The following is a 26328-nucleotide window of genomic DNA, read 5'->3' as shown; positions in this document are numbered from 1 at the left end:
TTGGCGAACTAGCAGCAATTGTCGCAAGTTGGTAGCTCTCAGGAAAATGTCGAAGGCGGCGAAGAGTGGACCAATAGAGCGGGGCATTAGCGCAGCTCGATGTCTTGGCACACCCACTAGCGTCCGCACATGAATTTCGATTCCCTCAGCCGAACTTTGTTTCTTCAGCGTCTCGACAACACCAAGGCAGCCCACTAACCACCAGCAAAATGGCCCGCACTTCGTGAGTTCAATGCCATCGCAGACTCGTCGTAATGCTAATTGTGCCTCAGCATCCCCACCCACAATGACATCGCCGTCCCCGAGTCGGTGCTCAAGAAGCAAAAGGCTCACCAGAAGACCACCGACTCCCAGGCTGCCGAGCTGAAGAAGAAGCGTGAGGTATAAAATCTCCCAGAACCTGCGTAAGCAGATAGGAGTAGCACAGTTGGCTAAGATTTCCTTAGGCCAACAAGCAGAAGCGCGAGGTCATCAAGGAGAGGGCCGCCAAGTACAACCAGGAGTACGTCAAGGCCGAGAGGGACATCATCGAGGCCAAGCGTGCCGCAAAGCGCGACAACTCTTTCTACGTCCCTGCCGAGGCCAAGCTCGCCTTTGTCGTCCGTATCAAGGGGTATGTAAAATTTTCGCAAAACGGCTATTCGCATGCTAATTCCTGGCAGTATCAACAAGATCGACCCCAAGAAGCGCAAGACTCTCCAGCTCCTCCGTCTCCTCCAGATCAACAACGGTGTCTTCGTCAAGCTCACCAAGGCCACCTCTGAGATGCTGAAGATTGTCGAGCCCTTCGTCACCTACGGATACCCCAACCTCAAGACTGTCCGTGAGCTTGTCTACAAGCGCGGTTACGGAAAGGTCAACAAGCAGCGCCTGCCTATCACCGATAACGCCCTCATCGAGGAGAACCTCGGCAAGTACGGCATCACCTGCATTGAGGACATCATCCACGAGCTCTACACCGTCGGCCCCAACTTCAAGGCTGTCTCCAACTTCCTCTGGCCCTTCAAGCTCTCCTCCCCTACCGGTGGTTTCCGCACCCGCAAGTTCAAGCACTTCATCGAGGGTGGTGACCTTGGTAACCGTGAGGAGTTCATCAACCAGCTCGTTAGGCAGATGAACTAAGTTTTTTGCTTTTGTTCATTGGGGTGGAGTAACGGTTAGCTTCAAGACGATACCATGAAGATTACGATCAGTGGTCGCCCGCTCCTCGAAAGAGGATGGAGGGCAGGCCGAGCCACATGCTCTGGTTAGCTTAGACAAGTCTTCTGCATGTCAGCTGAAGAAGGAATTCAAAAGTTTATTCCATTCAAGCTGTGTATGATATCTGGTGTTTGAGAATTTATCGTCTAGTGTGTGATTGTTGACTATGCATTTTCTGTGAAATTTTCCTCGCTCAATTTGTTTTGACTTTTGCTCTTCAAATGTTCGATCAGACACAGACGACGTGGATCACCCTTCGAGCATGAGCTTGGTGTATACGGATGTGTAATTGTGTGCTCTGATAAGAGAAGACCCAATGACTAGAGAAACAACTACAAGCCTATAAAAGCATTATGGAATGAAAAGTATTCCTATCATAGTCATATGCAGAGAAATCAATGTACAATCCATATTTCCATACCTGAAAAACAAGTCATCCACAACAAAAGTCACTCTTTTTCATTAAGCCATCCGAAGAAAGACAAAATCACTATATACCGATCTGTCTCACCCAACATAGGCGCACGGCTTACCCAAGTCCGAATCACCAAATCAGCATTCATACACATTAAAAGGGGAGGGCGTGGACACCAAGATACCCAAATCCAAACCTAACAGGACATCCAAAAATTTCCCCCAATTTGCCTTATTCCGAAAGTAAGTCTACGCAAGCCACTTCTCATCCTCAACCCCCCATTGGCAGATGTTATATAAGCCTCATCTCATTTCCCCTTCCCCATACACCAATCACACAGCCGTTAACACACACGGTGGTACAGCTTAGTAGCCATACTCGATTGTGTGATATCGGATCCCGGCGGTCTCCGATCAGTATGTTTAAAAAAAGGGGGGGAGGATAGGAAAGAAAGGAAAACCGTGGGGTGTGTGGGGGGGAGTGTTGTACTTTACCCGTCCCCAGCCTCGTTCTTTTTTTTTCCCAAAATTTCACATATGCAGATGTTCGGAAAATTGGGATAGTAGCTACGTGCATGCGTGGTTTGGCCCCCAAAAAAACACCCCCAGACCCCCCCCCCCCTTTCAGCCGCAGAGTTCACCGCTTTGATGGCCCCCAATGGTTGTGAAGGGAGGTTGATGGTGACCCCCACGCTGGAATAACAGTGTTGGGAGATGACGTATGGTTTTGAAGGAAGGGGGGGGGGAAGGTCAGGTCACAGGATGTAATTGGCCTCCCCCTCCCCCCTTCCCTTCTCAATGAAAGATGAGAGGAGAAGAGAGGAGAGAGGAGAGAGGGTATGAGAACATCACGCGATCAAGCAGCTGAACACCGAAACCAAAGTTTTCGAAAAAAAAAGACGACAACGTCATATTGACTCTGATCTTACACGTACATACCATATTGTGCACATGCATATTTCCAAACCCTACCCACCAGTTCCACCCGGACCTAGAATACAACGTTAGCAACTAAGATCCAAAACTCCGCACTTGTGTTTACTCTCATCGGAAAAAAATAAAAAGAAAAAAAGAAAAAAAAAGAGAGAACCTCTCAGCCGCTCCTTCCCCGCGCTCACCATACACACAATCCCCACCCTCTCACCCAAGTAAAAGGACAACTAAAGCCAAAACAAGAAGAAAAAAGCGAAAGAGGAACTTACCGAAGAAAAACCCATCAAAAAGATCTAACCCATTACCATCACTCCAATCATGCGTGCCATCACCGAAGCCCATACCAAAGCCTATACCTACATCTTGCATGGCGCTCGTAGCGCTACCGTCGCTATTTGCTGCTCCGCCCACGCCACCACTTGCGCCTTGTAAGGGAAAGCTCTCGAGGAAGTCGAGGTCGGAGAAGCCTGCGAGGTCAGGGTAAGAGGAATTGAGATTTTGGGAAAAGGGTGGGTAGGAAGGGACTTGGTAGGGAGAGGGCATTGGGGGGTTTGCCGGGGGTGTGGTGGAGAAGGTGTTAGTGGTAGATGATTGTTGGGTTGGGCTTTGGGGGTAGAAAGGGGCTTGTTGCGGCTGCTGCTGCTGTTGTTGTTGTTGGAGAGAGGGATGGCGGAGTTGGGGGGAGATTTTGAGGTCGGCGGTAAAGGGTTGTTGGAGTTGTTGTTTTAGCGGCGGTGGTGGGGGCCGCATGGCGTTTACCTGGTTGCTGACGCGGCTGAAGGAGCGTTTGTCTGTTTCGTCGTCGGAGAAGAGGTCCTTGAGGTTCATGTCGAAGCGCGGTATTGGTCGCCGCTGCTGTGGCTGCTGAGATTGCTGCTGATGCTGGCGTTGCTGCTGGCTGAAGAACCCCGCTGTGTCTGCTGCGCCGTAACCCTGCATGTCAGTGTCGGACCTCGTATCTGCATCTGCAGACGAGTGGGTTTTGCTTGGCGAACTTTGTGAATAATAGTGTTGATGGAGCTGCGGCATGGAGCGCAGCGCCTGGGGCCCGAAACCAGTTGTCGACATGCACATCTGAATCGTCGCCTTGCTCATTCGGTCAAACGCGTCACGACACGCTTCTGCAGGCGGGCATTTGTCGATCAAATCACCCAAGACGGATGTGGCGGCTAGGACGGTAAAGTCGACGTCGTCAAGTGACTGCAGTGGTCAGCTAGATCAGACTATACGCATATACCCTGTATCACGGGCATATTACACCGACGTACCAATAAGCTCCGTACGTGGACACTATGCCATACTGCGTATAGAAAGGAGATGCCTGAAACATGTTAGCAGACTGCTGGCAATAAACCTAAAATGTACTTACCCGCCATGAAGAGATGATGCGTAGCGAGGAACGTGTAGTTGACCAGATGCACCCGATGCAGCTGTCGATAGAGTTTGAGCACTTTCTGCCCAGCTTCAGCTACCTTGAGAAAGACGAGATCTTCATCTTCTCTCTCTTCAAGGCTGCTCATCGACGGACTTCCCATGTCGGAGCCAGTGTTGCCAAGTTCGTCCTGCAGGCCAGATGGCACCACCAAGCTCTGTCGGTACAGCATGATGAGTGCTTGCCAATAATTGAGTTCTAAAAACAGGGGGGAAAACTGCACGCCAGCGTCTTGCTGCGTAGGCGCAGAATCCTTCCATTCCAACAGTCGCCTGTCGACATCGACGCGCCAGGCTCGGAAGGACTCAAAGTTGACTAGGAATGGGGAGGGCAGCTTGGTATGCATAAACTCGTTTTGTCTGTTTGCACCACTTGCTCTTGCCTGCTGTGCCTGTCTATGCTGCAGGACCTGCAAGATTTCAGACTGCAGTAGTCTCAGCCGGAAATAATGATGAGCCACAATCTTGTACGTTGGCTTTCCTTGGTGGGGCGGTGGTGTCAAAAATCCCTCCTTGGTAATGTAACGGTCATCGAGCAGTGAGGGAAACTCTGTAGTTACGATCTGATCTGTGATGCCCTGCCCAATTGTTAGCTCTTGAATGTTTGACTGCATATCAGGAGACCAGAAGAGAGCCGAGATTAAGCTACTACTGTTTCATGATTCCCACAAACACAACATACAAGAAAAAAGTGTACTTACGAATGGTCTACCAACGCATGTGCTCACAAGCCTGTCAAGAGAGTAAACGCACCACCACAACCGTCTCCGTAAGTCTCTAACCCACTGCCTGCGGCCTCGTTCTTTGGCGTCAATCTTTGAGGTATTGGCACTGCTAGTAGCCGTTGCACTGCCGTTACCTTGGGTCTTGGAAGTCGAATTCCCAGCAGTCGGGTCTTCCGATGCTGCCCCATCAATGCCCACACCATCTTCGTAATGCAACCCTAAATCGACACCAAGACGGACAGCAACGCCGACAATATACCACAAACCCGGGGCCACGGGTCTGAGGAGCGCAAAGCCTGCAAGAAGTAGCACAGCCTGTAGTTCCTCCAGTCCACCGCCGAAGCCGTCGGGCCGGTCCGCAGCAGGGGACGAGCCCAGAAAGTTTTCCAGATGCACAATCGCGGAAGCATGGTACTCTTCGGGATGATGCTGGTGACCTGCAAGTCGCCGCTTCTTACTACTCGGTGGTGATGATCGTGACTTGGTTGGGAAACGGCCGTGGTCCGACGTCGGCGAGCCCTCAGAGTCGGAACTGCCCAGTATGATACCAGCGCCTATGGCAAAAACGATGTTGAGCATGTATGATTCTCGCGACGTGCGGTTCCGCTCCCCCGAGGCGTACACGCGCTCAAACAGCTCCATGAACTCGCCACGATGCAGAATGGGAATCTGCGGGTTTGCGTGCTCAAAGTACAGCTCAACCAGACGCGACCCAAGCTCTCGGTCAGGAAAGGGCGCCTGCCGGATGGTAGGCTTGGTCTGCAGGCCAAAGAACGAGTCGCGCATCGAGGTGCCGCTGTCGACGACGTTGCTCGGCACCTTGCCTCCGCGGTTGCTTCCGCGCTCAGAGGAGGAGCCCGATACTGAGCTCTTGACCGCAGCAAACACTACTCTTGCAAAGGATATGCCGGAGGTTGAGCCCAGGTACCGCGGGTCACTTGCGCCTTGCACCGAGACCATTCCAATGTTTGACACAAGCTTTGTCAGCTTCTCGCGATCATATTTATCGCTCTCCTCCTTGACCTGGGCGGGTGTCTGCTTGGTAGTGCCATTGCGAGGCGGCGGCGCAGCAGCAGCGGATACGGGCTTTGACGAGGAAGATGCGCTTGGCGCAAAGGCCGGATTGAAGTCTTCTGCTTCCTGGAATGTAATCGAATGCTCTTGCAATACTGTCTCGAGGTATGCGACGCGGGTTTCAAGGTAGTAGACATAGCTATCGCATTCGTCAGCGTTTGAGCCGAGGCCAATGCAGAAAGAGGGCTTTCAAGCCCGGGTGTGTGTGTGTGATTTTCGTACCTGCGCGGAATTTCACGCTTGGTGATGGGATCGTAGCCCACGCACTTGACGCTGGCCTTGTCGCATGAAGCGCACGAGGGAAGGCGTTGGTCGCATCTGTTCTTGCGGAGCCTGCAGCGGTTGCACGCGCTCACATTGCGGAACGAGCTCGCGGACGAAGGCGCGGCGGGCGATGCGGGCTTCACTGTGGACACAGAGGAGTCCGAGGGCGAGGGCCTATCGCCGTCATGAGAGGACTCCTCCAAAGAGCGCTTGAGACCGCTCATCAGGGCGCATGGCAAGAAATGTCAGGGTTTCGGCTAGTGAGAGCTTTGGCGGCGTATCTCCGAGCTCACTCAAGACGACGGGGCGGGCAAGCTCTCTCTAGTCTCCCCGCACTTTGAACATTAAGGCGTCAGTCAACCACCACCACCACCAATACCAATGCCATCAACACCACAGTGGCCGACCAAGATATCAATGTGGGATGCGATTGCGTGTCCAAGAAATCGCGCGGTGGGCTTGCAGGTGCCATTCTGCCTGCCCCCGCGAAGCAATCGATGGCTGTTGGTCGCTCGTTGCAAGGCTAGTAGGCTGTGCCGTGGCCCTTATCTCTCCAGCAGTGCCTTGTAGATAGGCTGCGTGGGCCAGGACGTGGGTTACTAATACTGCGGCACACCTCAGCAACCATGACTGCTACAAAGTACGTGGGTGAGGCATGTTTTGAGATTTGGCCATAAATTGCTGCCTCCCCCCGGCGCAATCACCACCGAGACGTTCGCCTAAGTATGAAATCCACGCGGTGCTAGCTGCTTCAACCCCGTGACCGTCAGTCTTGGAAAGCATTGTGCCGGAGATCCTCACTCTTAGCATGGCGGTCACTGACTCGGGACCCTGAGTATTACGATGCGCATGAAGCACACCGATTCAGGCACGTGTAGAAGCAAAAAGGAAGCATCTGTAACATCCAAGGGGATGCCCCCTTCGGTCCCTTCGGTTATGCTTATGCTGTTAGACTTGTTTCGCAGAACCTCGCGTAGATCATTCTGACTCTGCGCGGGGCCCACACACGGCTTCATTCCAGCCAACTCACCGCTGCACTTCTCTGTCCGAGTCAGGCCTGGCAGTATTACACCCACCCATGCTTATGCACACGTAGTCCGGAACTAACAATAAAAAAAGCAACTCTGCTAGTGTTCGAGAATCATTCATGTCATCCATTTGCCTGAGCAAGCTATTCTAACTAACATACATACAGTGTGATGATGGGGAAATAATACATGCCGGGGTATTCTGTTCTTGAAACAAACGCCTGCTCAACAACCATTGCTGGTCTCTGAATACAATTGAGCTTTTCCGTCTAATAAAAATGTTGTTCAAATGTGCCGCCCAAATAAGTCATGTCGCTAAGTCGCTCCCATGATAATACGCCGATTAAAAAGAGTACAAAGGGTTCGTCGTCGAACCCACCAATAAAAGTCTATTATTCCCAAGGTTGAATGCGAAAGCAAAAGGGGTCGCTGCCAGCGCGTAAAGGTCGAGTCCATGGCAGGGGCTGTGATCCAGAAGGCGAAAAAAGAGGGAGAAAAATATATATATACGAATGCGCCGTGTTGTGTAGGTCGTGAACTTTTTGAGGTCTATTTTGCGAGAACGGTGTCTACCGTCTCATCCGGAGTAAGTGTAATGATGGAATCGGTGTCAGAGTCGTTGTCTAGAAGGGCCTCCTCGTCGTCCTGGCAAGTAAAGTTGGGTCGCTTGTTGCCCTCCTGCAGAGCAAATCCGGGAAGCCAGCCGAGAAAGGCTACTGCAGCAATGGTCCACCATGCGAGGCCCGACATGTGGAGCGAGGTGCCCAGGCTGTCAACGGCGCCGGATACAGTAGGGCCGAAACCGCGTGCAATGCTGGCGGAAGACATGGCAACACCGTTGAGCGTACCGAGAACCTTTTTCGAAGGAGATGAGTTTGCGAGGATGATGGCCAGAGAGGGATACGAGAGCGACTGGAAGGTAACTTTAGCGATGAGCAAAACCATGAGTCCAGGAATGCGGAGGCTCTCCGGGAGAATGGCCAGGTAGGGACCCAGGAGGTAGAGGATCGGGTAGCAGGAAAGAGTGATCCAGAAGGTGCGAAGGCTGCCAAGCTTCTTGCTAAGCCAGGGAAAGACAATGACCTGAGCAAACATTTGAAGGAAGCCCTGGGCGGCAAGGAAGGCCCCGGTAGTCTGAGTCGACCAGCCGAATCCGCCCTCAAAGTGGAAGGGAAGATGCTGGTTGTCGCCCGAGGGCAGCTTCTTGGACATGAGGATGGGCAGGAGCTGCTCGAGCGAGATTGTGTGGAATGCGAGGATGCCATAGCATACAACATTCATGCACACTTGCTTGGAAAAAGCCTGTCGGATCGTAGGCGCGGGTGCGAGTTCCTTGTCGAGGGAGAAATCGGGCAATTCCGAAATGGAGGTGCGGGTGCTGCAGAGCGTGGGCGAGGTCTCGGTACTGCGGTATGCCTGGGCATTGTGGTCGTGATCGTTGAGCATCGATGTCATTTCGTCTAGCGAGGCATCCTTGTCGTCAAAAGTTTGCTCTGCGTCGCGCTTCCAGAGCTTGCGGAGCAGCCATTGGCCAGCCTCGCGACCGCGATCTTGATCATACTTGCGATCTTCGTGAGTCTCCTCAAGGAACAGGATGCCGACCGTGAGTCCGAGAATAACAAAACCAGTGCATACAAGGTTTGGAAGAAGAAACGGGTACGTTTCGAAGATGGTGGCTTTGAAAAAAGGCATTACGTCGGCAGGGCGGGCAAGCAAGCCGCCAAGGGATCCGCCAATAATGGTGCTGCAAAATGAGCGGTCAGCCAAGGACAAATGGGGGAAGCCGAAGAGGAAAGCGTACCCAAGGCACCAAACAAAGGGCATGATGGAATAAGCGCGAGCTATGGGGGGAAGAGTCAGCTCCGATCGGCGTTGTTAATTAAAGGTTAGGGCAAACTTACGCTGGTGTCGCTCATCCGTGATCAATTCTGCGACGGTGGTTTGGAGTACGCCGATGTTCCTGCATATTCGGTTAGCGAGGCTCTGACGCTAAACCACACTATGACCTCACCCGTTCAGCAAACCCCCGAGAGCCCGGGCAATGAGCGCCATTGGCAGGCTCTGGGAGAAGCCGAAAAGAAGCATGCTCAGCCCCGTGCCCAGGAGGCCCCCGAGCAGCACCTTCTTCCGTCCGACCCGGTCGCTGAGTCGGCCCCAGAAAATGCCACTGATGCATTCCATGAAGGCAAATGACGAAGTTACCATGCCCGTGTACATTGAGATTTGGGCTGAGCTCTGGCCACTCATGAAGGATTCGACCATGAAGTAGGCATAAGGAAAGATCGACATGAAAGCGATGGGTTCGCATATCCGGCACAGGGCTGATGATTGTCGGTTAGCGAGTCACATGACGTTGTCGACGACGACGACAAGGAGGAAGGAGGTCGGCTCACCAAGAACGGCCATTTGTCGAGTAGGGAAAGGTGTTTTGGCGCTGCCCATGGCAGTTGGGGCGCCATACCGAGGCATTGTGGTGGTAGTGGTAGTTTGGTGATGGTGATGGTAATAGTAGTCGGGGACGCGTATGTATTTCAAGTTTTGTCGACGGGGTGTTGGGTGGTGGTAGGGTGGATATGTGGACCAACGTTTGGAGTGCTGGGGGGTGGGTTAAAGGCGACGGTGGTGGTGGCAGCAGCAGCAACAGGTGGCAGACGGAGAGAGATAAAACATGTGCGAGGGCTGGGACAGATGGGTACCTCCAGGGTTCAAGAGGAGCGTGCTGGAAGGAGACGAGCGTCACAGGGTATATAAGGAGCAGCAAGATTTAAGTGGCGTCCTCAAAACGGATAGCCCGCTGGGAGTGAGCAAGGATGGTGGCGGCGGGGAAGAAACGGAGAAGAAGCGGTGATGGCAGTGGGTATGAATACGTAGTGTGGGCGGATAGGGACAGCGGAAGGACCAGCAAATGTAAAATGAGGAGCGGATCCGTGATGGCATGGTTGCTACGACAGGGCGCACAGTGGGCGGCGGGCAAGCAGGCCGACGGGCAGACAGGCAAGCAAGCAAGCAAACTACGTACGTGTAACTACTACTACTGATGCTACTGCTAGGCCGTTTGTTTGTGGGCGTCACCGGACGGACGAGCATACAGACAGACATGAGCAGCAAGTGGAGATGACGGTGCGCGTGAGTGTGTGTGCGCCGCAGGAGTAGGCACAGACAGGCGCAGGCGCAGGAGCAAGCAAGCAATCAAGCAGGCAAGCATCGGGCTCGGGCTGGAGGCGACTCCAACAACCCCTGAAGGGGAGGAGGGCCAGGGCTGGGGCTGGGGAAAGCAGCAGCAGCAGCTGGCGGTGGTTCGGGTTGGGCGGAATCCACGACATTGGACGAAGCTAGAAGGAAGCGAGTAAGGCGGACCAGGGGAGAGTTACAAGAGCGTTGGACGTGGCTCGTAAGAGGAACAGGATCACCAGCGCAGCCCGACTCCCCGGGACCCAAAGGCTCGGCGCTAGACGAGGGCCCGCATGCTTTGCCCACCGCGGACTTTTGCATTTTGCAGCAGATGCAGACATGGATGGCACCGCAGGCGGAGGCACAGGCGGAGGCACAGGCGAGGGCACAGGCACAGGCCAGGGCGGGCAGGGAACCCCTGTCCAGATGGGAACGACATGCCGGCGCCGCACCTGGCCGTTCACATGCCGTAAACGGAAACCGGTAATCTGTCCGCAGCCCCGGCCGACAAATGGGACACGGTGCCGGCTGCTGCCCACACGCCCAGCAACCTCCAGCCCGCGACAAACACCACCACTACCACCACCACCATGCCCAGCCCGCGCCTCAGGGGCACCAGCGCCAGCCAGAGAGCCCGGCCAGACTGGCCGCGGCGGCGCCCGGCGAGTCAGCAGAGACGCCGAAGAATTTCTCGAAGCCCAGCTCAGACCACAGTGCGCAGCCGGGCGGGCACGGGCGTGGGCAGTGGGCAATGGGCAATGGGTCAGGCTGCGCTTGACCTCCAGTGATGAGATCATTGGCACTGCATGCCCGCCCTGTCCTCTACTGTACTGTCCTGTACATGTGTACACACATCCCACCACCCACCACCCACTGACTGTGCCATCACACTATACGACGACGCATCTTGTGCGCTGCTGCAACCGGCCCGCCACCAACTCCTCCCACCCCCCCCCCAAAAAAAAAGGGCGGTGTATGGGCCTGTACTGGCCTGTACGCTCCTCGAGAGCCTGTAGAGCCCGCGACAACCCGCCCTCGAGCCCTCCAAGACACTGCACGCCGGCCGGTCACGCGGCGACGCGCATCAGACCTGCGTCGCTCACTCACGCATCAGTCAGTCAGTCGCGATGCCATGCACGCTGCTCCATACATACTACTCTACTTACACGACGACGATCCCGGTTGCCGTCAGCACTCCAACTGCAAACGCACGAGTCGCGCCGCTCGACTGGCCGACGACGACGACGCAGCGCGTTTCGTGTCCCTCAGATCGCGGCCTGGCTCCCTCCGAGCGCCGCCTTCATTTGCTGCCCCAGCTACCCATCGCACCCACATCCCTGCTCCCTCTCAGCCTGCCTGCCCTTTTGCCCATGTCCATCTCTTACTTTGTCCTGACTTACTCTAGACGCCTATTAGCTGGATGTATCTACATGGTACAATCCGTCATTGCCCCTCCGCCGCCATCAAATCAGCCCTGGCATCTGCTCCCGTTTTTTTGCAAAAAACCCCCACCGTCAGCTGACCCCCCTCCCCCCCGTCGCCCGCACCTCGTGTGCGCTGGACACGCTTTGTACATACGTACATGGACGCTTTTCACACGTATCGTGCTCTAAACTGCGTCTGTACGTACGTACATCATAGATGCCCATGGCCATGCTATGCCTTGCCTTGCCTTGCCTGCCTTTTGCCCATGCTGCCACTGCCACTGCCACCTCGCCTGGTGGGCCCCCCACCCCTAGCCTCGTGCCAGCCGCCAGCCTGTTAGCTACTATGTCGCTAGCTAGCTAGCTAGCCAGCCAGCCAGCCAGCAAACCAACAAAGCAGCCAGCCAGTCAGCCAGCCGTCGCAGCCCGTCGTGCGATGCTTTGCTTGTGCTGGCCGGGGCAACCGCAAGCCAGAGGTGTCAAAGTATAACGGCTGTTTCGACGCAGCCAGTGTGGGCCGTGGCCCAAGCGGCCATGGCGGTGTGGATATCTAAGGCTGGCCTGCAGATTTCCACGCGAGGACAGGGTTTAGCCGTCTAGCACATGGAAGCGCCTGAGACAGCCACCGCCTTTTTTAGCCTTGCTCGACGCATGCCCCTGGCCCTCTGATTGTCGTGCTGGGAATCCTCCGAACATGGCGCCATGCTCTTTTGCTCCTAGGTTGTTGCTCGACCTCACCATGCAGCAGCGTCCGAGACTTGTCAACGGCACAGCACACGAGTCTACTTGGGTCTGCGAGGTTTCAGAGGGTTGGGGTTTGCCTAGTTCACGCGCTTGTCGGCTGCAATATGATTCACTACAAAGGCTGCACACGTACTTGCTGTCCACTGTACATCCACTCACCGACAGCCTCGACTCCGACAGCCTGGGTCGATCAGAATTGACCCTGCTCCGACCTCCACCCCCCTCCCCTCCCTCATCGTGTTGCCCACGACGTCGCCTCGATTTGGGGGCCACGACGCCTCTTTTTTCTTGCCTGCCATGTATAGTAAGTCCTACATGTATGTACGTACTTGCTCCACATGCACATCCGGGGTCCTTCGCTCGCCTTGCTTGGCGCCCATTGTGATACAGTCACGGTAAGGCTACCCTTGACACCCTGACTGGAGCCAGCACATTTTGACTTCAACGTCGCACGACAGCAACCTCGTCCACACGACGGTTGCCCTCTCGCGCCTAAACTCCCTGTCCACCCTAAGCCTGGTCCATTCTCCTTAACTCCATGTCCGCACACGCCCGGGCTCGGCACTCACAGGGCGGCTCCGGTAAACCTGACGCCCCCCCGGGTTGCCAGATTCTGGCAATGGCGTGCCACACTACATACGTGCCCGTGTCGCCGCAACGGCGCCCTGGCCCGTCAATAATGCAACGGTCCAAATGCAGTTACCACGCCCTCTGTCACATTGTGCTTGTATCTACCGTTTTTGGCTTTGGCGTCTCGCCCTCTTGCTCTCCCACTCGGTCCGGTGCATGTTGTCCGGCACAGATCCTTCGGCCTCAATCCTTCCACCCCCCGGCCGCACTTCACACCGCGTCCCGAGTTAAAAATGTCTGACAGAGATGAACGATGACGATCAGGCGGGGGACCGGCACTATCGGGAAATCAAGGCCGGTACTTGTAATATTACCATAATCGGCGCCTCGCTCACCCCCCATGTCCCTTCCTCAAATGACCTGGTCAACTCTTGAACATCACCACTACTAATCTGCCACGTCGGCGCACCGCCCCGAACGCCGTCATAATTGCTGCTGTGCGCCCACTTCATTTGCCTTGCCGGTGAGAAAAAAATACATCACAAGGTATACACAACTCGTGTCGCACCTGAAACCAAGGTTGCAAATGAGGCCGAAGTACACGATAAGGGGGCCAAGTACATATGATCACGTAAAATCAGTTAGCGCTCGCGCTAGTGCCAGTGCCAAGCGCCCATCCGCCGTGCTTCAAGGGCATGCCGAACCACTGTACATATCACTACCACAGTCACTGTTGGTCGAAAGATGCCACTATCAGGCTCTGCATCGGCTTTGCCGTCCTTTCGGAAGCAACATCTCCTTGTCGAGTTGTACGTCGTAGGCTACACACACTCTCTCTCATACGCCTCACACAGCCTGCTAGCGCATGCCTAACATTCGCACAGCTCGCGCCTTCGCTATGCCCAACTTGATGGCGTTTTCCTGAGCATCACGCCTGGCGACCCATCACTGTGGGTCGGTGTGATCTTCGTGCGAAAAGGTAGGGTGTTCCATAGGGCTAAGCGACTCCCCTGGTGCTTCTCGCCCATCTAGATTGGCCCCCTTGTTCACCTCTTTGATAGGACCATATGCGCCTGCAGTCTTACGCTTCCAAATCTCCTTTCCACCAAGCTATCCTGCCATACCCCCCCTCGTGACCTTTTCCACCGATGTCTTTCACCCCTTGCTCACGCCGCTTACCACGTACACGTACACGACTGGATCTGCTGAGTCGGATACCGTAAGTGCTACGGATGAGGAGCGCCTGCCCCCGGGTGGATTCAGTCTGCGACACGGCTTCCCACACTGGTTTGGACGAACTCGATCCTCTGTGCCCGATTCTCGTCACCCCAGTGGCTCTGCCTTGGCCAGTCCCGCACGTTCCGACTTCAATGTCACCTTGGGTGCTCCTCCTGGCGCGGCCCGCTCGACAGAGGAAATATCCATTGTGCGCATGATAGAGTACATACGTTCCACCTTCAGTGATGAGTCAATCTTGGACTCGCTTCCGCTCGATGCCGCTGCCAATCCAGGAGCCTATCACGCGTGGCGGGCCCATCGTGCTCCTGTTCTGCGAGCTCAGCAATCTCCACCCACAGAGCCTAGCCCAGAGCTGCTGGTAACTGACAAGTCAGAAAGCACAAATGCGCTAGGCCCAAACAGGCGCCCTGGAGAATGGAATTGGGAGGGTGTGTGGGAGGAGCGTGTGAGAAAAGCAGTCAAGGCTAGTCTCTCTGAGCCTGTACTTTTTGGCACAGGCGCCGGAGAAGACATTGTAAGCTCTCGACACCGACATCATGCAAGACAAGATGACTGACCGCTTTCCTTTTTTAGATTCGCTTCCGTGAGGCAGACGAGGAAATGCAGGAGAAAATGAAGATGCACCTAGAGATGGCTGCCGCTCGTACTGCTGAAGTATAATGTGCACATGCCACATTGGCAAGAGCTACCCCGACGCCTCTACAATGGGCAGGAAGGCTCCTCAATGTCACTGCGGCCGGTGTACACTCAAGGACAAACGTGCTGTTGCTACATGGCAAGAGCGATGATCCTGTTGATCTTCGCGTGCGCGCCCCCCCCTCCCCGCCCCCCACTGTCATACCTTCTCTAAACGATAGCTAGTTCCCCCTCCTTTAGTTTCTACATCCACCTTCTATCTATGATTTTGCGTGCAAATCTCATATCTCAACCCGTGCACTAGTTTGCTCTTCTTAATCATCTTCATTTGTAAGGCAACGAGTTTTGGCTTTGGGGCTTTGACCACGCACATACTTACAGCAGTTCACGGTGAGTGAGAGTGGGCTGCGTGAGGGTGAGGTGACTAGACCTCCGTTTGTCAACACTGGCCCGCTCAAGATGATTGCAACAACAACAAGCGGCAGCGTCCTGCCTCCCCACATTCACCTCTGTCCATCCCCGCTACACATACACAAAAAGCAGCGCAAAGCGACGTTTCGCCGACGCATCTTTCGTAAGTCCACGCACAGTGACATTGGCGATCAGTACGTGTTCGGGCCACTAGACGATATCATCGACGAGATCAAGAGCGATATTTAGGAGCTGCCGCTCGATGATAGCGTCGACCTGTCTGTCCTTGATTGGGCGTGCCCAGTCAACGCACCACCATCGTGCACCGCGCTACCTCTGTCCATCAGTCGTACTCCAAGCCATCATCCTCTGACGATACCGAAGAGCAGGAACAGTCGCTCATCAGCTTCAAGCTCGAGCTTTGGGGTTCCAATGACGCATTCGCGCAACAGCAGTCAAGGTAAGCATGTCGATAGCGCCTCAGGGCTTTTTTCGCACACCATGGGTTCCATGTCTTGGCCCTTGCCCGATGGGCCCTTGTCTGAGTCTACACATGCGCCAAGGGTACTAGGTCCCGCCAAGGGTCCTGACGGTGTAAGCGCTCAACAGGCTCTAGAAGGTGTGATCCAAAACGACAAAGTTCGTAACGAACCACCAAAACGGCCCAAGTCGAGTAAGTTGCGGCTCTTTACGAATGGTTTTCCTCTTTTGCGCCGTCAAGGTACTGGGGATACGAATGTCAGCACTAGAACTGTGTCTGACACAGTCTCATCGCCCATCAAAACAATATTTACAACTCACAATGAGGACAAGGAAAGGTCATTTGTGCAAGGCGTGGATGAAAGCGCCATCATGGCTTATTTGGCAAGAAATGCCCGCAAGTATGTCAATTCCCGTCCTACTACGCGAAAAGAAATAACTAAGCGTGTTTAGCGGGGAAAAGATCAAGTCTTTCATGGATCTTTTTGCGAAGCACATGCCCCCGCCGACAGACTACGACCGAGAGGTGGCTGATGCGTATGTTCCGGACTCGCCTCTTGCGCTACCAACCACTCTACGAGCGGCGATTAGACTGTTCCCAGATGCCAAGGTACTTACAGAGAACGTGCAGGAGGTTACCGTCGCAATCGATATTGAGGGAACTTTATATAACCAGAGATCTCTTTCTGAAACCGCGATTGACGTGGTCTTTGTGGTAGACAACGGGCAAGTGCACATACATCGGTCTCGAAGATGCAAATTGACGCAAGACATAGATACTATGTGACCCAGACCTGCCTGGAAAAGTCCCTAGAAGCCGTCAACGGAGCTCTGGTAGGCTGCATTGGCGAAAAAAGTAAACTAGCTAGCTTTCCCGTACTTACTTTTTATAGTATCACCTCGGCTCTGGGGACCGGTTGGCGCTGTATACCACACATTGCACTCACCGGAAAGTGACCGGAAATCGACCTGACATGCTGTACCCGATACGACGATTCAGCAAAGATACGGGATCAATGATCCGAGAAATTACAGCTACGATTTTACGGTCGGGTACCCAAGTCTGGGATCCGCCTCGGCCAAACCCACCTATGGTTGATATCGTCCTTGGCATAGCTAGGTCACTTGAGGTTGAACGTCTCAAAGCTGGCCGTACTCATATTATTGTACTATCGCCCGCAGCCCATGTACTTCATGATATATCAAAGTACTTTGCAGATCTCCATCTTCATAGAATTAACCCGGCCGTACTTCCATATCGTCGCCAGCCGGAGTCTCAGAATACGATCTGCACTGATACCTGCTGTAGTAATGTATTTGCAAGCAACTGGTCCAAGTATCAGTCAACTCTTAGTCGTATCAAGCGCATCTTACGGAATGCGCGATGCACCAAGCCTATAGGAGAGCTGACTGGCTTGAGCGTCGATGTCCGGGCCAGAACAGGCTGCGAGCTTATCGAGTTTTACGGAAATAAGGAGATTCCTCAGCTCTACCTGGGAGAAGTGCACACACTATTCGTCAAAGTACGCGTCACCATGGACGAAGCCCGAGGCATCAATCTGAACTCTGATAATACCATTCTCAACTCGAACCTGGATGCCAATGGCTTGAGACAGGAGCTGTTAAATTCTGTCCACGTAGGTGCGACCAGGCTACACCTTTTTGACGTGCAGGTATTGTATCGCAACTCCATACATGAATCGCGAACCTGGAACTACACAGAGAGCCCTTTGATCCTCATAAGCGAGATGGGCGGTCTAGCTCCACCTCGGGATGCATCCTTGGAGGTTTACAGGCGCCAATACTTCTACCACATCACCCAGGCTCCACCTGACGAAGCCAAGGCTGTGGCTGAGAGTATTCGTGACGCACTTGGTGAGAGCAATGAACAAGCCAAGGAGCTGATTGAGTGTATGATTGAGGAACTGCAGTCGCATTTGGCGATTCGCGAGTACGAGCAACAATGCCGACAAAAGCTTCCGCTGTGTCCTGGCTCCATTGAAATTGAAACACCCCACCAGTGGCTGATGGAGTTTTGGAACCATCGGAAGAACAAGTGCGACTGCATCGACGCCTCTGACCGTCTATGAAGAAGGGGGTATGCGTAGGTGAGTGAAGGGATGGAGATTACTGAACAATGAGCTCTGGAAGCATGGCACAGCAGCTGGTGCATTTGTTCTTTTTCGTTTTCTTTTGCCCCAAGTAAGCGGCCGGATTCGCATTGTGATGGAGATGACAGGAGCCGATGGCAGGAGCGAATGCAACCACAGAGTGGAGTAGGGAGTCTTTGCTCTGCTTCGACCGTTGAAGGATCCACAATTGTGAAGCAGTTCAAATGCGGGAGTGTGGTGTTCCACAACGGCCTTTTGGATGACAAGCCAGGCTGCCAGGTTCTGGACCAATCAGGAACAGAGAGGGCGTGAGTTCCCACAGTCATAAGCACAGATAGTGGGTTTGTCACAGTCACGGCCCCCAGATTTTATGGCGGTATATCAGCATGTTCAATAACTACACCTAGGTCATAACATGCATACATACATACATGAAAAAAAGGAAAAGAGCGGACCGGTTCTCACATCGAAAGACCCCTGGTGCATAGGCGTGCATGCTCGCACGTGCATATGCAAGATGAGATCTCGTCGAACCCATGCCCGTGCAGTCACATTGAAGATTGCAGAGCACTTACTCGATGACGTCCTGTACTCTTTGCTTTTTCGTCTCGGGACTTTTTACTTTCTGGGCCTCACACCGCCCGTGCAGCGTGCCTTCCGGATGATGCCGGCTGCGGAAACCCCCCCCCTTCTTTTTTCGAACGGCACACCCTCACACACACGGACTCATCCAGGCCCACAGGCGAGAAAAAGGAAAAGCCACGGAGGAAAACGATTGCACGTCGAGACGAGGCTGCGCGGCGTGCACTAGCGTGCATACCGGGCCTAACTCCGCGTCAGCCACGCGACAGACGTGGGGCAAGTTTTATTTTTCCCTTCTCACGCCCCCCCCTACCTTTTCCAAAAGTGAAGTTTGGTACCCAGAAAAAAATACTGACCCGGTAAGAAAAAAGTAGTTCGAAAGGGAAAGAGGGGGGCCTGTGTCAGCCTAGCCCTAGCTGCGACTGGCGACCATGCCTTATAGAGGTGCTGTATGCACGCCAGCTGAACAAAGAGAGAAGCATGCAAACAAAAGCAAAAAAGCAAAAAAAAGAAATAACATGAACAGGTAACCTTGGTTTTCCTCGCTTCTAACTTCCTTTTTCTGTTTTTCCTTTCGCGATCTCACAGGACGCAATGCAACCAAAAAAAGCGCCTGCCTTGATCTTTTGCCACTGGGGGGGAAGGGAGGGTCAGACGTGTAATGTAGGTGTAATGCGTCTGTCGGAGCTGAACAAGGAAACGGATGGATGGGTGGTAGTGCGAAATCTCCCCCTCCCTCCCTCTCTTTCTTCCAAGGCTAACCTTGCTACCACGTTTTTTTCTTCCCCCTCCCTTCAAACCGGTGGGGTGTTGCTTTTTTGGTAACCCTTGATTCCTTTCGTTTTTATCGGTTTCTGCCCCTCCGCCTTTTTTGTAAGGATTTGATTGCATGCAATAATGCATATGCGTGTAATTACCGACTTTGACACACTCTCTTATTATTTTCTAAATCTTTTTTTCTTTTCTTGTCTTTTCGTTTCTTTTTTCCCCACCGTCCTGTTTTCTTTACCCTGCATTCCCAAGGGACCAAAATTCTTTTCTCTCTTGCATTCTCATTTACTTTTTTTTCATTTTCCTCGAAAAAGGAAACCTCGATCCCTGTGTCCCCCCCCCCCCCAGTCTCTCCCTTTACTCTCGTTTCCACGGGAAAACTCTTTTTGATTTCCCGTTTGACCCGTCGTCCCTGCACACAACCACACACACTAGCACGCACACTTACACACCCCTCTTCTCTTTCCCTTCATCTCTTTCTTTTCTTTTTGAATCTACTCTCCGAACCGCGCAGGGTCACACAACAGGAAAAACAAGATCATGTGGGTTTGAACGGAGAGGGGGATCATACACACGTCATGGATGTACCATATGTCACCCCTTGTGTGACAACGTTCACTTATGTACATTGGAACTTGTATTGACACACGACCAATTTCCCTTCGTGCGCGTTTCTTTGGTCCCCCCCCCTCTTTCAATTTTCAACTCCGTCCTCGTCCCGTCCCTTGTTCCTTCTTTTCTCGCTTGTACTCTACGCTTGTGTCTTTTTTACTTTTTTCCCTCAATGTAAATGAGGGAGAGGGTGGAGAGCGAAAACGGAGAGACCAAGGTGGTGTGTGTTGTACCAACATACACATACACTCCCTCCATATTGTATGCGATACTACACACCTACATAACCGGTAGAAACGCAAAGTCACTCGGTATTCTAAGCCGAGTCCTCTCGCTCTTCTTCCCTTTCCTCTTGTCTCGCTTCTCCTTTCTCACCATCTTTTTCTTTTTTTCCTCTCCAATATGTATGTGCCTCCCCGCTGCTACTGCGCGTTTCAATGATGTCGGCGGTAAGACACCTGTGTGTGCAAGGGTTTCTTCAAGCTAGGTGTGCGGACATGGCACTTGAGAAGGGTTGGGGTTGGGGCTGCGGGACTCTCCGTTTGGGTCTTGCGGGAGAAGATTCAGACTCTGGGTTCGGGCGCGCGATGGGGACGGGTTGTCCCGGGGGGAGGGTGTGGTGGTGGTGGAGGGGGAAGAGCTAGACGGGGGTAGGATGGGTGAGGCTGAGGGAAGTGTGTGTGTGTGTGTGTGTGTAGGTCATGATCTCTATGAAAAGAAATACCATGTCATAACGCGTCTAAAATCTCATTCCCTGGTATCCTACATGGTCACTTTGAATCCTCGTTTTTTTATATGCTGTAGGGGTATCTCTCCAGTGACTTTTATATCGAATATAACTGAAGGTTATACTACCACTGCCCAGTCATCTCGATGTTAATACCCTATTTTTTTTTCAGTAGCAACGTCGTTTAATCGTGATACTGCCAAAAAAAACGCAAGTGATCAAAACAAATTAATGATCTTGATACTCCTGCTTTGAAAATGGCTATACTGGAACATCCGTATCCATATCTATCTACAGAGTTAAACTAGAAGAAGAAGAAGAAGAAGAAGAAGAAGAAGAAGAAGAAGAAGAAGAAGAAGAAGAAGAAGAGGAAAATGGTTCTTTGCGATGGAGCAAGGAAAGAGAGGTAAGTTTTGAATATACAAAATCGAGCCATCCCCCTTTGCATACCTACAATTCCCTTCCAAACTCCCTCTGTATTTCAAACCCTTCTGGATCCTCCCTTCTTCGGTACCCTGAACCGTACCGGTACGCTGTCATATCCACAAGCGGCGACACAACCCCATACTCATCCGCTACATCCGCTACATCCCCCCCTTCTTTTCTGCCAGCAACGAGACTCAGTCTCTGGAGGCGAAGGAAAATCCTCATACGCCACCTCCTCCCCATCCCCCACACCACTACTATCTACCAACGAAGCCAGCAAAGACCGCGGCGTCTCACCCACCTTTAGACTCGTCTCCGCCGACACCGCCGTTCTCTCTGACGAAGCATTCGGAGACGACGTGTACGAGAAAACGGTGGGAAGAAGATGGCAAGATGACGGATTAGCATATAGCGTGATTGAATCCGGGGTTTCTGATCGCATGTCTACGGGAAGGGGGAGGTCGTGTGTCGATGTGCGATTCCAACTAGAGTCCTTCGTATGTTGCGGAAGAGGTGTATAAGATCGCGATGCGCGATCTAGACAGTTCAAGCGTCGAAGGGAGCGTTGGCTTTTCACGCTGTTCCGAGCGGAGATTGCGGGGGTGCGGTGGAGGTTGCAGTCGAGGGGGGGGAGGGGGCTTAGTGTTGGGGAGGGAATGATGTGGTCGGCTAGGGTACAGCGGGTGCGAGAGAGTGGGAGTGGGGGGAGAGGTTTCTGTGGGCCTTTGCTGTAGGTTTTTACGGCGGCGGCGAGGGCGGGGGCGGTGGTGGTTGAGGTACTGATTACGCGGCTGCTTCGCCAGTCGAGGAAGGGGTCGGTGGGGTTGGTGAAGGGGTTGCCGGGGTCGCTGTAGCGGAGGGAGTTGGTGTTGTGCATGTGGTGGTACTCGTCGTCGAGAGAGTTGTGGGGGGCTCGATGGAGTGGTCTGCTTCTGCTTGATGCAGATGGTTTGATACCTGCGCTTCCCGATATGAGAGTTGAAGTCTCGTTGGCGTTGCTGTCACGTTCAGAATTGTCGGGGAAAGGGTCGTATAGGTAGGCCATTTCAGGGTATGGTCCGGATTCATCGTTGTGTTTCAGTGCATGATAGCGGCGGACGACGAAGATCGCAGCGACGATTGCTAGGAGAACTCCAGCTGTGCTGCCAACCACTACCCCGGCAGTCTCAGATGGCTTTAGTGGAGGCGGAGCTGCTGCGGCCTCTGTCTCAGTGGCGCTACTCGTAGGAGGAAGAGTTGTGCTCTGCCCCTTCATGGTTTCCCTAATACCATCTGTTTCCGATATCGTTTGTGATGGTAGCTCAGAATTTCGTGTCTTTGTCTTCGTCACGAAGCTGCTAGGTGTCACGGAGGTGGAGGGAACCGCTGTTCTGCTGATGGATGAAAAACGTAAATTAGATATCCTGCTCGTGTGCAAGCTACCGGTAGTGCTTGTGCTGGAGCTGCTTCCTACTCTAGTCGGAAGAATTGGTTTACTAAAAGTGTGACTTGCTTGAATGGTTCTAGATATAGAAGCATTCCTCGAGCTGGTGAAAGCTAAAGAGATGGCGGGAAATGGTAAAAGTGTAACCGAAGAAGTAGCACCTGTTTCTCGAGTAGTTGCCGGTTGTAGCGGGGAGATCATGTTTGATGACAATTGTCCGGCTGATGTCCCTGTAACAACTGTAGATGCTGAGGATTGAGTAGTTGTGGGTATTAGAGAAGTGAGCGTGAATCGTTCTGACATAGACGGAGGCTGTAAACTCGTCCGCATCGTCTGGGTATATGTACTGCTTCTGGTTCTGCTCGCGGGACTTCCTGTACTAAAAACAAAGGCAAAGGAAATTCCTGAGCAAAAAGTTTTGTTTCCTGGAAATGGAACAGTGGTTGGACTTGATATATCCAAAACGAATGACCGAGTTGGTACGGCCGGGTTTGCAGTGGTTACGGCACCTGAAAAGTTGCCGTTCAAAAAGACGCTAGAAGATATTGAAGTGGTAGATCTTGCTGGCATAACAGAACTTGTCGGGGTAATGGTTTGGGGGTTGGGCCGGGTGAAGATGAGTGATATCCAATCAATGTTGACCACACTCGTCTCGTAACTGATAGCAGAAGGAAGAGACACAGTTTTCGTGTTGTGGAGTACCATAGTTGGTGATGTAGAGAAGTTTATCGAGATCTCTGAAGAAGGCAAAGCTGATTCTTGAGAGATGATGATGGTCGGTATGCTTGTTGTTGCTGCAGTAGATGAGCTGCCTCGGTCGTTACCAGTGAAAATTGTGGAAGATGCTGGAGATAACCAGTTGAACAAGTCGGACACTGCATGTAATGGAAGCCTTGTAGTGCTTCTCGAAGCGATAGGAAGCGTTGGTGGTGTTGAGCTAAGAGTTAGAGATGTACAACTAGTTGTAACACTAGCCACCGTGACATTTACTAAACGGCTCGAACTTGAAGTGTGAGAAGGACTACTCAGTACCATATCGAATAGGTCGGTCGTAGTTACTGGCAGTTGAGTGGTCGACGATCGGATCTCAGCTAAAGCCGGAGATATGTATTCAGCTTGCGGTACAAGCGATGAAATTACGATAGGTATGGAAGTGGTTGAAGGTGTGCTCTCTCCTTTCGTGACGCTTTGTAATATTGTCCCTGAGATGTATGGGGTAGATGATGTTGAAGGTGCATTGCTGCTCGTTCTAGACAGTGTACTCGATATTGGTTCTGAGGGCGAGAGCGTAGAAGGAAAAGTGTATTCTCCGAATATCGATATCGAAGAAGACTCCGTCTTAGTTGACGCAAAGACGACGGAAGTAGTGTATGTGGTCGACGCGCGTGAAGTATCGCTCGGTGTTTCCGACACCCTAGTAACATTATGAAAAGGCAGTCCTTGACGCGGCAATACTGGGATTCTTCTGTTCGCATCGAGGGTATCTGATGATCCTGCGTCTATCGAACATGTAAGTATTAACCACTCCCGTAGTCCGCATATCCATCCCACTTACTTTGTCTATCCTTCGCCCCATTACTGCCAACAACCAACGACGCAGTACAAATAGCGACCAAACCTTCTATTAACCAACCCATCGCATATCCGTGGCCAAAATCGACCTAACGATATGAAACGACATAGACTGGGAAGAAAAAAATCCCAAGGCAAATCACCCACATTGGACGCGATCGAATCGCATAGCACAAAAACAAGAATTTCGCGGCGAAAACGATGAAGCCGGACAACAAAGAAACTACATATGATTATTCACCCAACCCAAAGGTCGTTGGTTCCAAGACCCGATGGGAGGGCCCTTTCATTATTATTGGAGTACTTTGTTCCCGGAGGGCCGAAACAGGGTAAGCGTGGTGTAAGGCCTTTGGGGCTGAGTCGTCCGTATACAACAAGTCCGAGAATAACACAGCGCCAACTACTAACATTAGCGCAGGATGCGGCTGTGGCTCAACAGAGTGCATGAACAATTTTTGGAGGCTTTTTGTTTGAAATTATGATGCGATAAATATGTATTCGCGTTGAGGCATGCTTTGGGGACTAGCTTGACGAGATTAGGTACGGTGGTACCTGGGTCTGTCGGTCGTTAGGCCAACTGCAAAGACCTCAACATTGTTTGTCGGGTTGGCCGAGTCAAGCTGCTGCACCAGATACAAATCACACCGACCAGACTGAATCTCGCCTACTAGAAACAAGCGTGAAGATCAACAAAAGACGTATAACGCAGTGAAGAGATACCCACGAACTCTCAAGATTGCAATCTCATATTCATGTTTGAACATATCCCCTTCTCAATCACATATCCAGCTCCATGTGTCTATGTCTGATGCACCCGCTGGGTACTTTCCAATCCTATCCCTGCAAGACCTAAAAGACTTCTAATGCACCTAACCTTTCCCTGTTGAGCCACTGCCAGTAACAATATAGGCCTGGCTATCACGGATGACCTCTTGTAGCCAAGTGGGTAGAGCGCGAAATCCAGACACGAATCGCGGACCAAGACATATCTGCCCGCTCTTCGCGGCGATGATCTGCTTGACCATGGTGTCGGCGACATCATCTGCTTCCAATAACTGACCACCCTGTTTCTCCAGCCCGCGTGCAATGGCTGAGTGCGCTGTTATGGCTGACTTTGTCCAATTGGGGTGGATAACGGAAGTCAGGATTTCAGGGCAGTTGTACCGATGCTTCAACTCTAGCGTAAGTCCCTCGTGGAATGCTAGGATGGCGGCTTTGGTACAGCTGTAATCGACGGCACCGGCTACGGTGACAAAGGAAGCGAGACTTGCGACGGTCATTACATGACCTTTTTTCTTCTTAAGCATGTCGGGCAGAAATTCTTGCACAGTGATCCAATGACTCATTAAGTTGATGTTGAACATGCTCTGGAGACGAGCGTAGGGGATGTCGAGAATGGTCCACGCGTTCCCGATGCCAGCATTGTTGACCAGAATGGACGGATGACCAAGGTCGGAACGTAGAGCCTCCGCAGCCTGGCGGACGTTGTCTTGCGAAGTGATGTCACAGCTGTAAAACCGAATAAGAGCGAGCTCATCTGGTTCCTTGTCAGCAAGGAAGGTGTTGGATCTGTGCTGGGACTAACCTCTAGTAAAGACATCTGACAGGGGGCTAACGTCAAGAACTGCGACCCTAATACCATGGGAAGCGAGCTTCTTTACAACACAGGCGCCAATGCCTGCTGAGCCTCCAGTCACAACAGCTACCTCGCGCTTCCAGTTCCAGACGCTTTTGTCGGTGGAAAAACGCCATCGCCTGTAGGCCCAGCGGTTTAATGTCCAGTTCGCTTCGAGAAGAGCCCACACGGAGAGCGTCCATTTGAGAAACCAGTGAACCGTTGCAGCAAGGGTGTTAGAAAGACCGAGCTTGCTGCCAAGATCTGACCACACTGGGTTGTTGATATGGAGCATAGCCGCCCCTAGGGCGAGCAAGGCACACTGGATCATGGTGGGGGCGGGGCGGATATGTTGTTGGTGAACGAGGTCGAGTCCGGAGTTTGCAGAAGTTGTGCAAGTCCTGATACTTCAAGCCAGGCAATGATTCATCGGCAAACAAGAGGAGATGTAGCTGCAGTTTTGAGCACGTAGAGAAAAGAAAATATACTGCGAATCCGCTGGTATGTACCTATAGGTAGTTGTGGATACGAAGATATCGGGGTCGGCGGGTCTACTTCCGAACCAAGTATTAGGATAAGCCACTCACAGATAGATCATGTCATTAGAGACAGGTGTTAAACCGTCGTGTACAGGCCAGGGTAGGCAATGAAGCCGTGGCGTTCAAGTTACGGAACGTAGAGACAACATGAAGAAGATGCCAAGGATCTAGTTGCGCGCAAGCGTCGCCGATCACTGGGCCGCGAT

General features: G+C 52.7%; 9 protein-coding genes across 9 annotated transcripts; 5 read left to right on the top strand and 4 right to left on the bottom strand.

The window, feature by feature from the left end:
- Positions 1 to 209: 209 nt before the first annotated feature.
- On the top strand, positions 210 to 1122 carry COCCADRAFT_24820 (uncharacterized protein; the record flags this gene model as incomplete). The annotated part of the gene is made up of 4 exons (XM_007712315.1): positions 210 to 223; positions 273 to 381; positions 447 to 613; positions 663 to 1122. 4 exons carry the CDS (start codon positions 210 to 212, stop codon positions 1120 to 1122), a joined length of 750 nt encoding a protein of 249 aa, XP_007710505.1.
- Positions 1123 to 2754: 1632 nt separating this feature from the next.
- COCCADRAFT_91527 (uncharacterized protein) lies at positions 2755 to 6265 on the bottom strand (the record flags this gene model as incomplete). Its single annotated transcript, XM_007712335.1, has 5 exons — positions 2755 to 3747; positions 3816 to 3868; positions 3902 to 4556; positions 4680 to 5916; positions 6000 to 6265. 5 exons carry the CDS (start codon positions 6263 to 6265, stop codon positions 2755 to 2757), a joined length of 3204 nt encoding a protein of 1067 aa, XP_007710525.1.
- Positions 6266 to 7618: 1353 nt separating this feature from the next.
- COCCADRAFT_24818 (uncharacterized protein) lies at positions 7619 to 9538 on the bottom strand (the record flags this gene model as incomplete). The annotated part of the gene is made up of 4 exons (XM_007712314.1): positions 7619 to 8910; positions 8971 to 9029; positions 9081 to 9390; positions 9463 to 9538. 4 exons carry the CDS (start codon positions 9536 to 9538, stop codon positions 7619 to 7621), a joined length of 1737 nt encoding a protein of 578 aa, XP_007710504.1.
- Positions 9539 to 10579: 1041 nt separating this feature from the next.
- On the top strand, positions 10580 to 11635 carry COCCADRAFT_24817 (uncharacterized protein; the record flags this gene model as incomplete). The annotated part of the gene is made up of 1 exon (XM_007712313.1): positions 10580 to 11635. One exon carries the CDS (start codon positions 10580 to 10582, stop codon positions 11633 to 11635), a length of 1056 nt encoding a protein of 351 aa, XP_007710503.1.
- Positions 11636 to 13722: 2087 nt separating this feature from the next.
- COCCADRAFT_91502 (uncharacterized protein) lies at positions 13723 to 14877 on the top strand (the record flags this gene model as incomplete). The annotated part of the gene is made up of 4 exons (XM_007712334.1): positions 13723 to 13787; positions 13863 to 13957; positions 14040 to 14731; positions 14791 to 14877. 4 exons carry the CDS (start codon positions 13723 to 13725, stop codon positions 14875 to 14877), a joined length of 939 nt encoding a protein of 312 aa, XP_007710524.1.
- Positions 14878 to 15312: 435 nt separating this feature from the next.
- On the top strand, positions 15313 to 17834 carry COCCADRAFT_35269 (uncharacterized protein; the record flags this gene model as incomplete). The annotated part of the gene is made up of 5 exons (XM_007712333.1): positions 15313 to 15462; positions 15514 to 16145; positions 16198 to 16470; positions 16521 to 16578; positions 16638 to 17834. 5 exons carry the CDS (start codon positions 15313 to 15315, stop codon positions 17832 to 17834), a joined length of 2310 nt encoding a protein of 769 aa, XP_007710523.1.
- A 2466-nt stretch (positions 17835 to 20300) lies between these two features.
- Positions 20301 to 20474, top strand: COCCADRAFT_91491 (uncharacterized protein; the record flags this gene model as incomplete). The annotated part of the gene is made up of 1 exon (XM_007712332.1): positions 20301 to 20474. A coding segment is annotated over one exon (174 nt), but the record flags the coding sequence as incomplete, so codon positions are not given.
- A 641-nt stretch (positions 20475 to 21115) lies between these two features.
- On the bottom strand, positions 21116 to 24033 carry COCCADRAFT_24815 (uncharacterized protein; the record flags this gene model as incomplete). The annotated part of the gene is made up of 2 exons (XM_007712312.1): positions 21116 to 23895; positions 23952 to 24033. 2 exons carry the CDS (start codon positions 24031 to 24033, stop codon positions 21116 to 21118), a joined length of 2862 nt encoding a protein of 953 aa, XP_007710502.1.
- An 804-nt stretch (positions 24034 to 24837) lies between these two features.
- COCCADRAFT_3559 (uncharacterized protein) lies at positions 24838 to 25914 on the bottom strand (the record flags this gene model as incomplete). Its single annotated transcript, XM_007712301.1, has 2 exons — positions 24838 to 25505; positions 25554 to 25914. 2 exons carry the CDS (start codon positions 25912 to 25914, stop codon positions 24838 to 24840), a joined length of 1029 nt encoding a protein of 342 aa, XP_007710491.1.
- Between the last annotated feature and the right edge of the window lie 414 nt (positions 25915 to 26328).

This window comes from Bipolaris zeicola, assembly GCF_000523435.1.
Source record: "Bipolaris zeicola 26-R-13 unplaced genomic scaffold scaffold_42, whole genome shotgun sequence".
Taxonomy (NCBI): Eukaryota; Fungi; Ascomycota; class Dothideomycetes; order Pleosporales; family Pleosporaceae; genus Bipolaris; species Bipolaris zeicola.
This window is presented reverse-complemented; position numbering and strand designations above follow the sequence as displayed.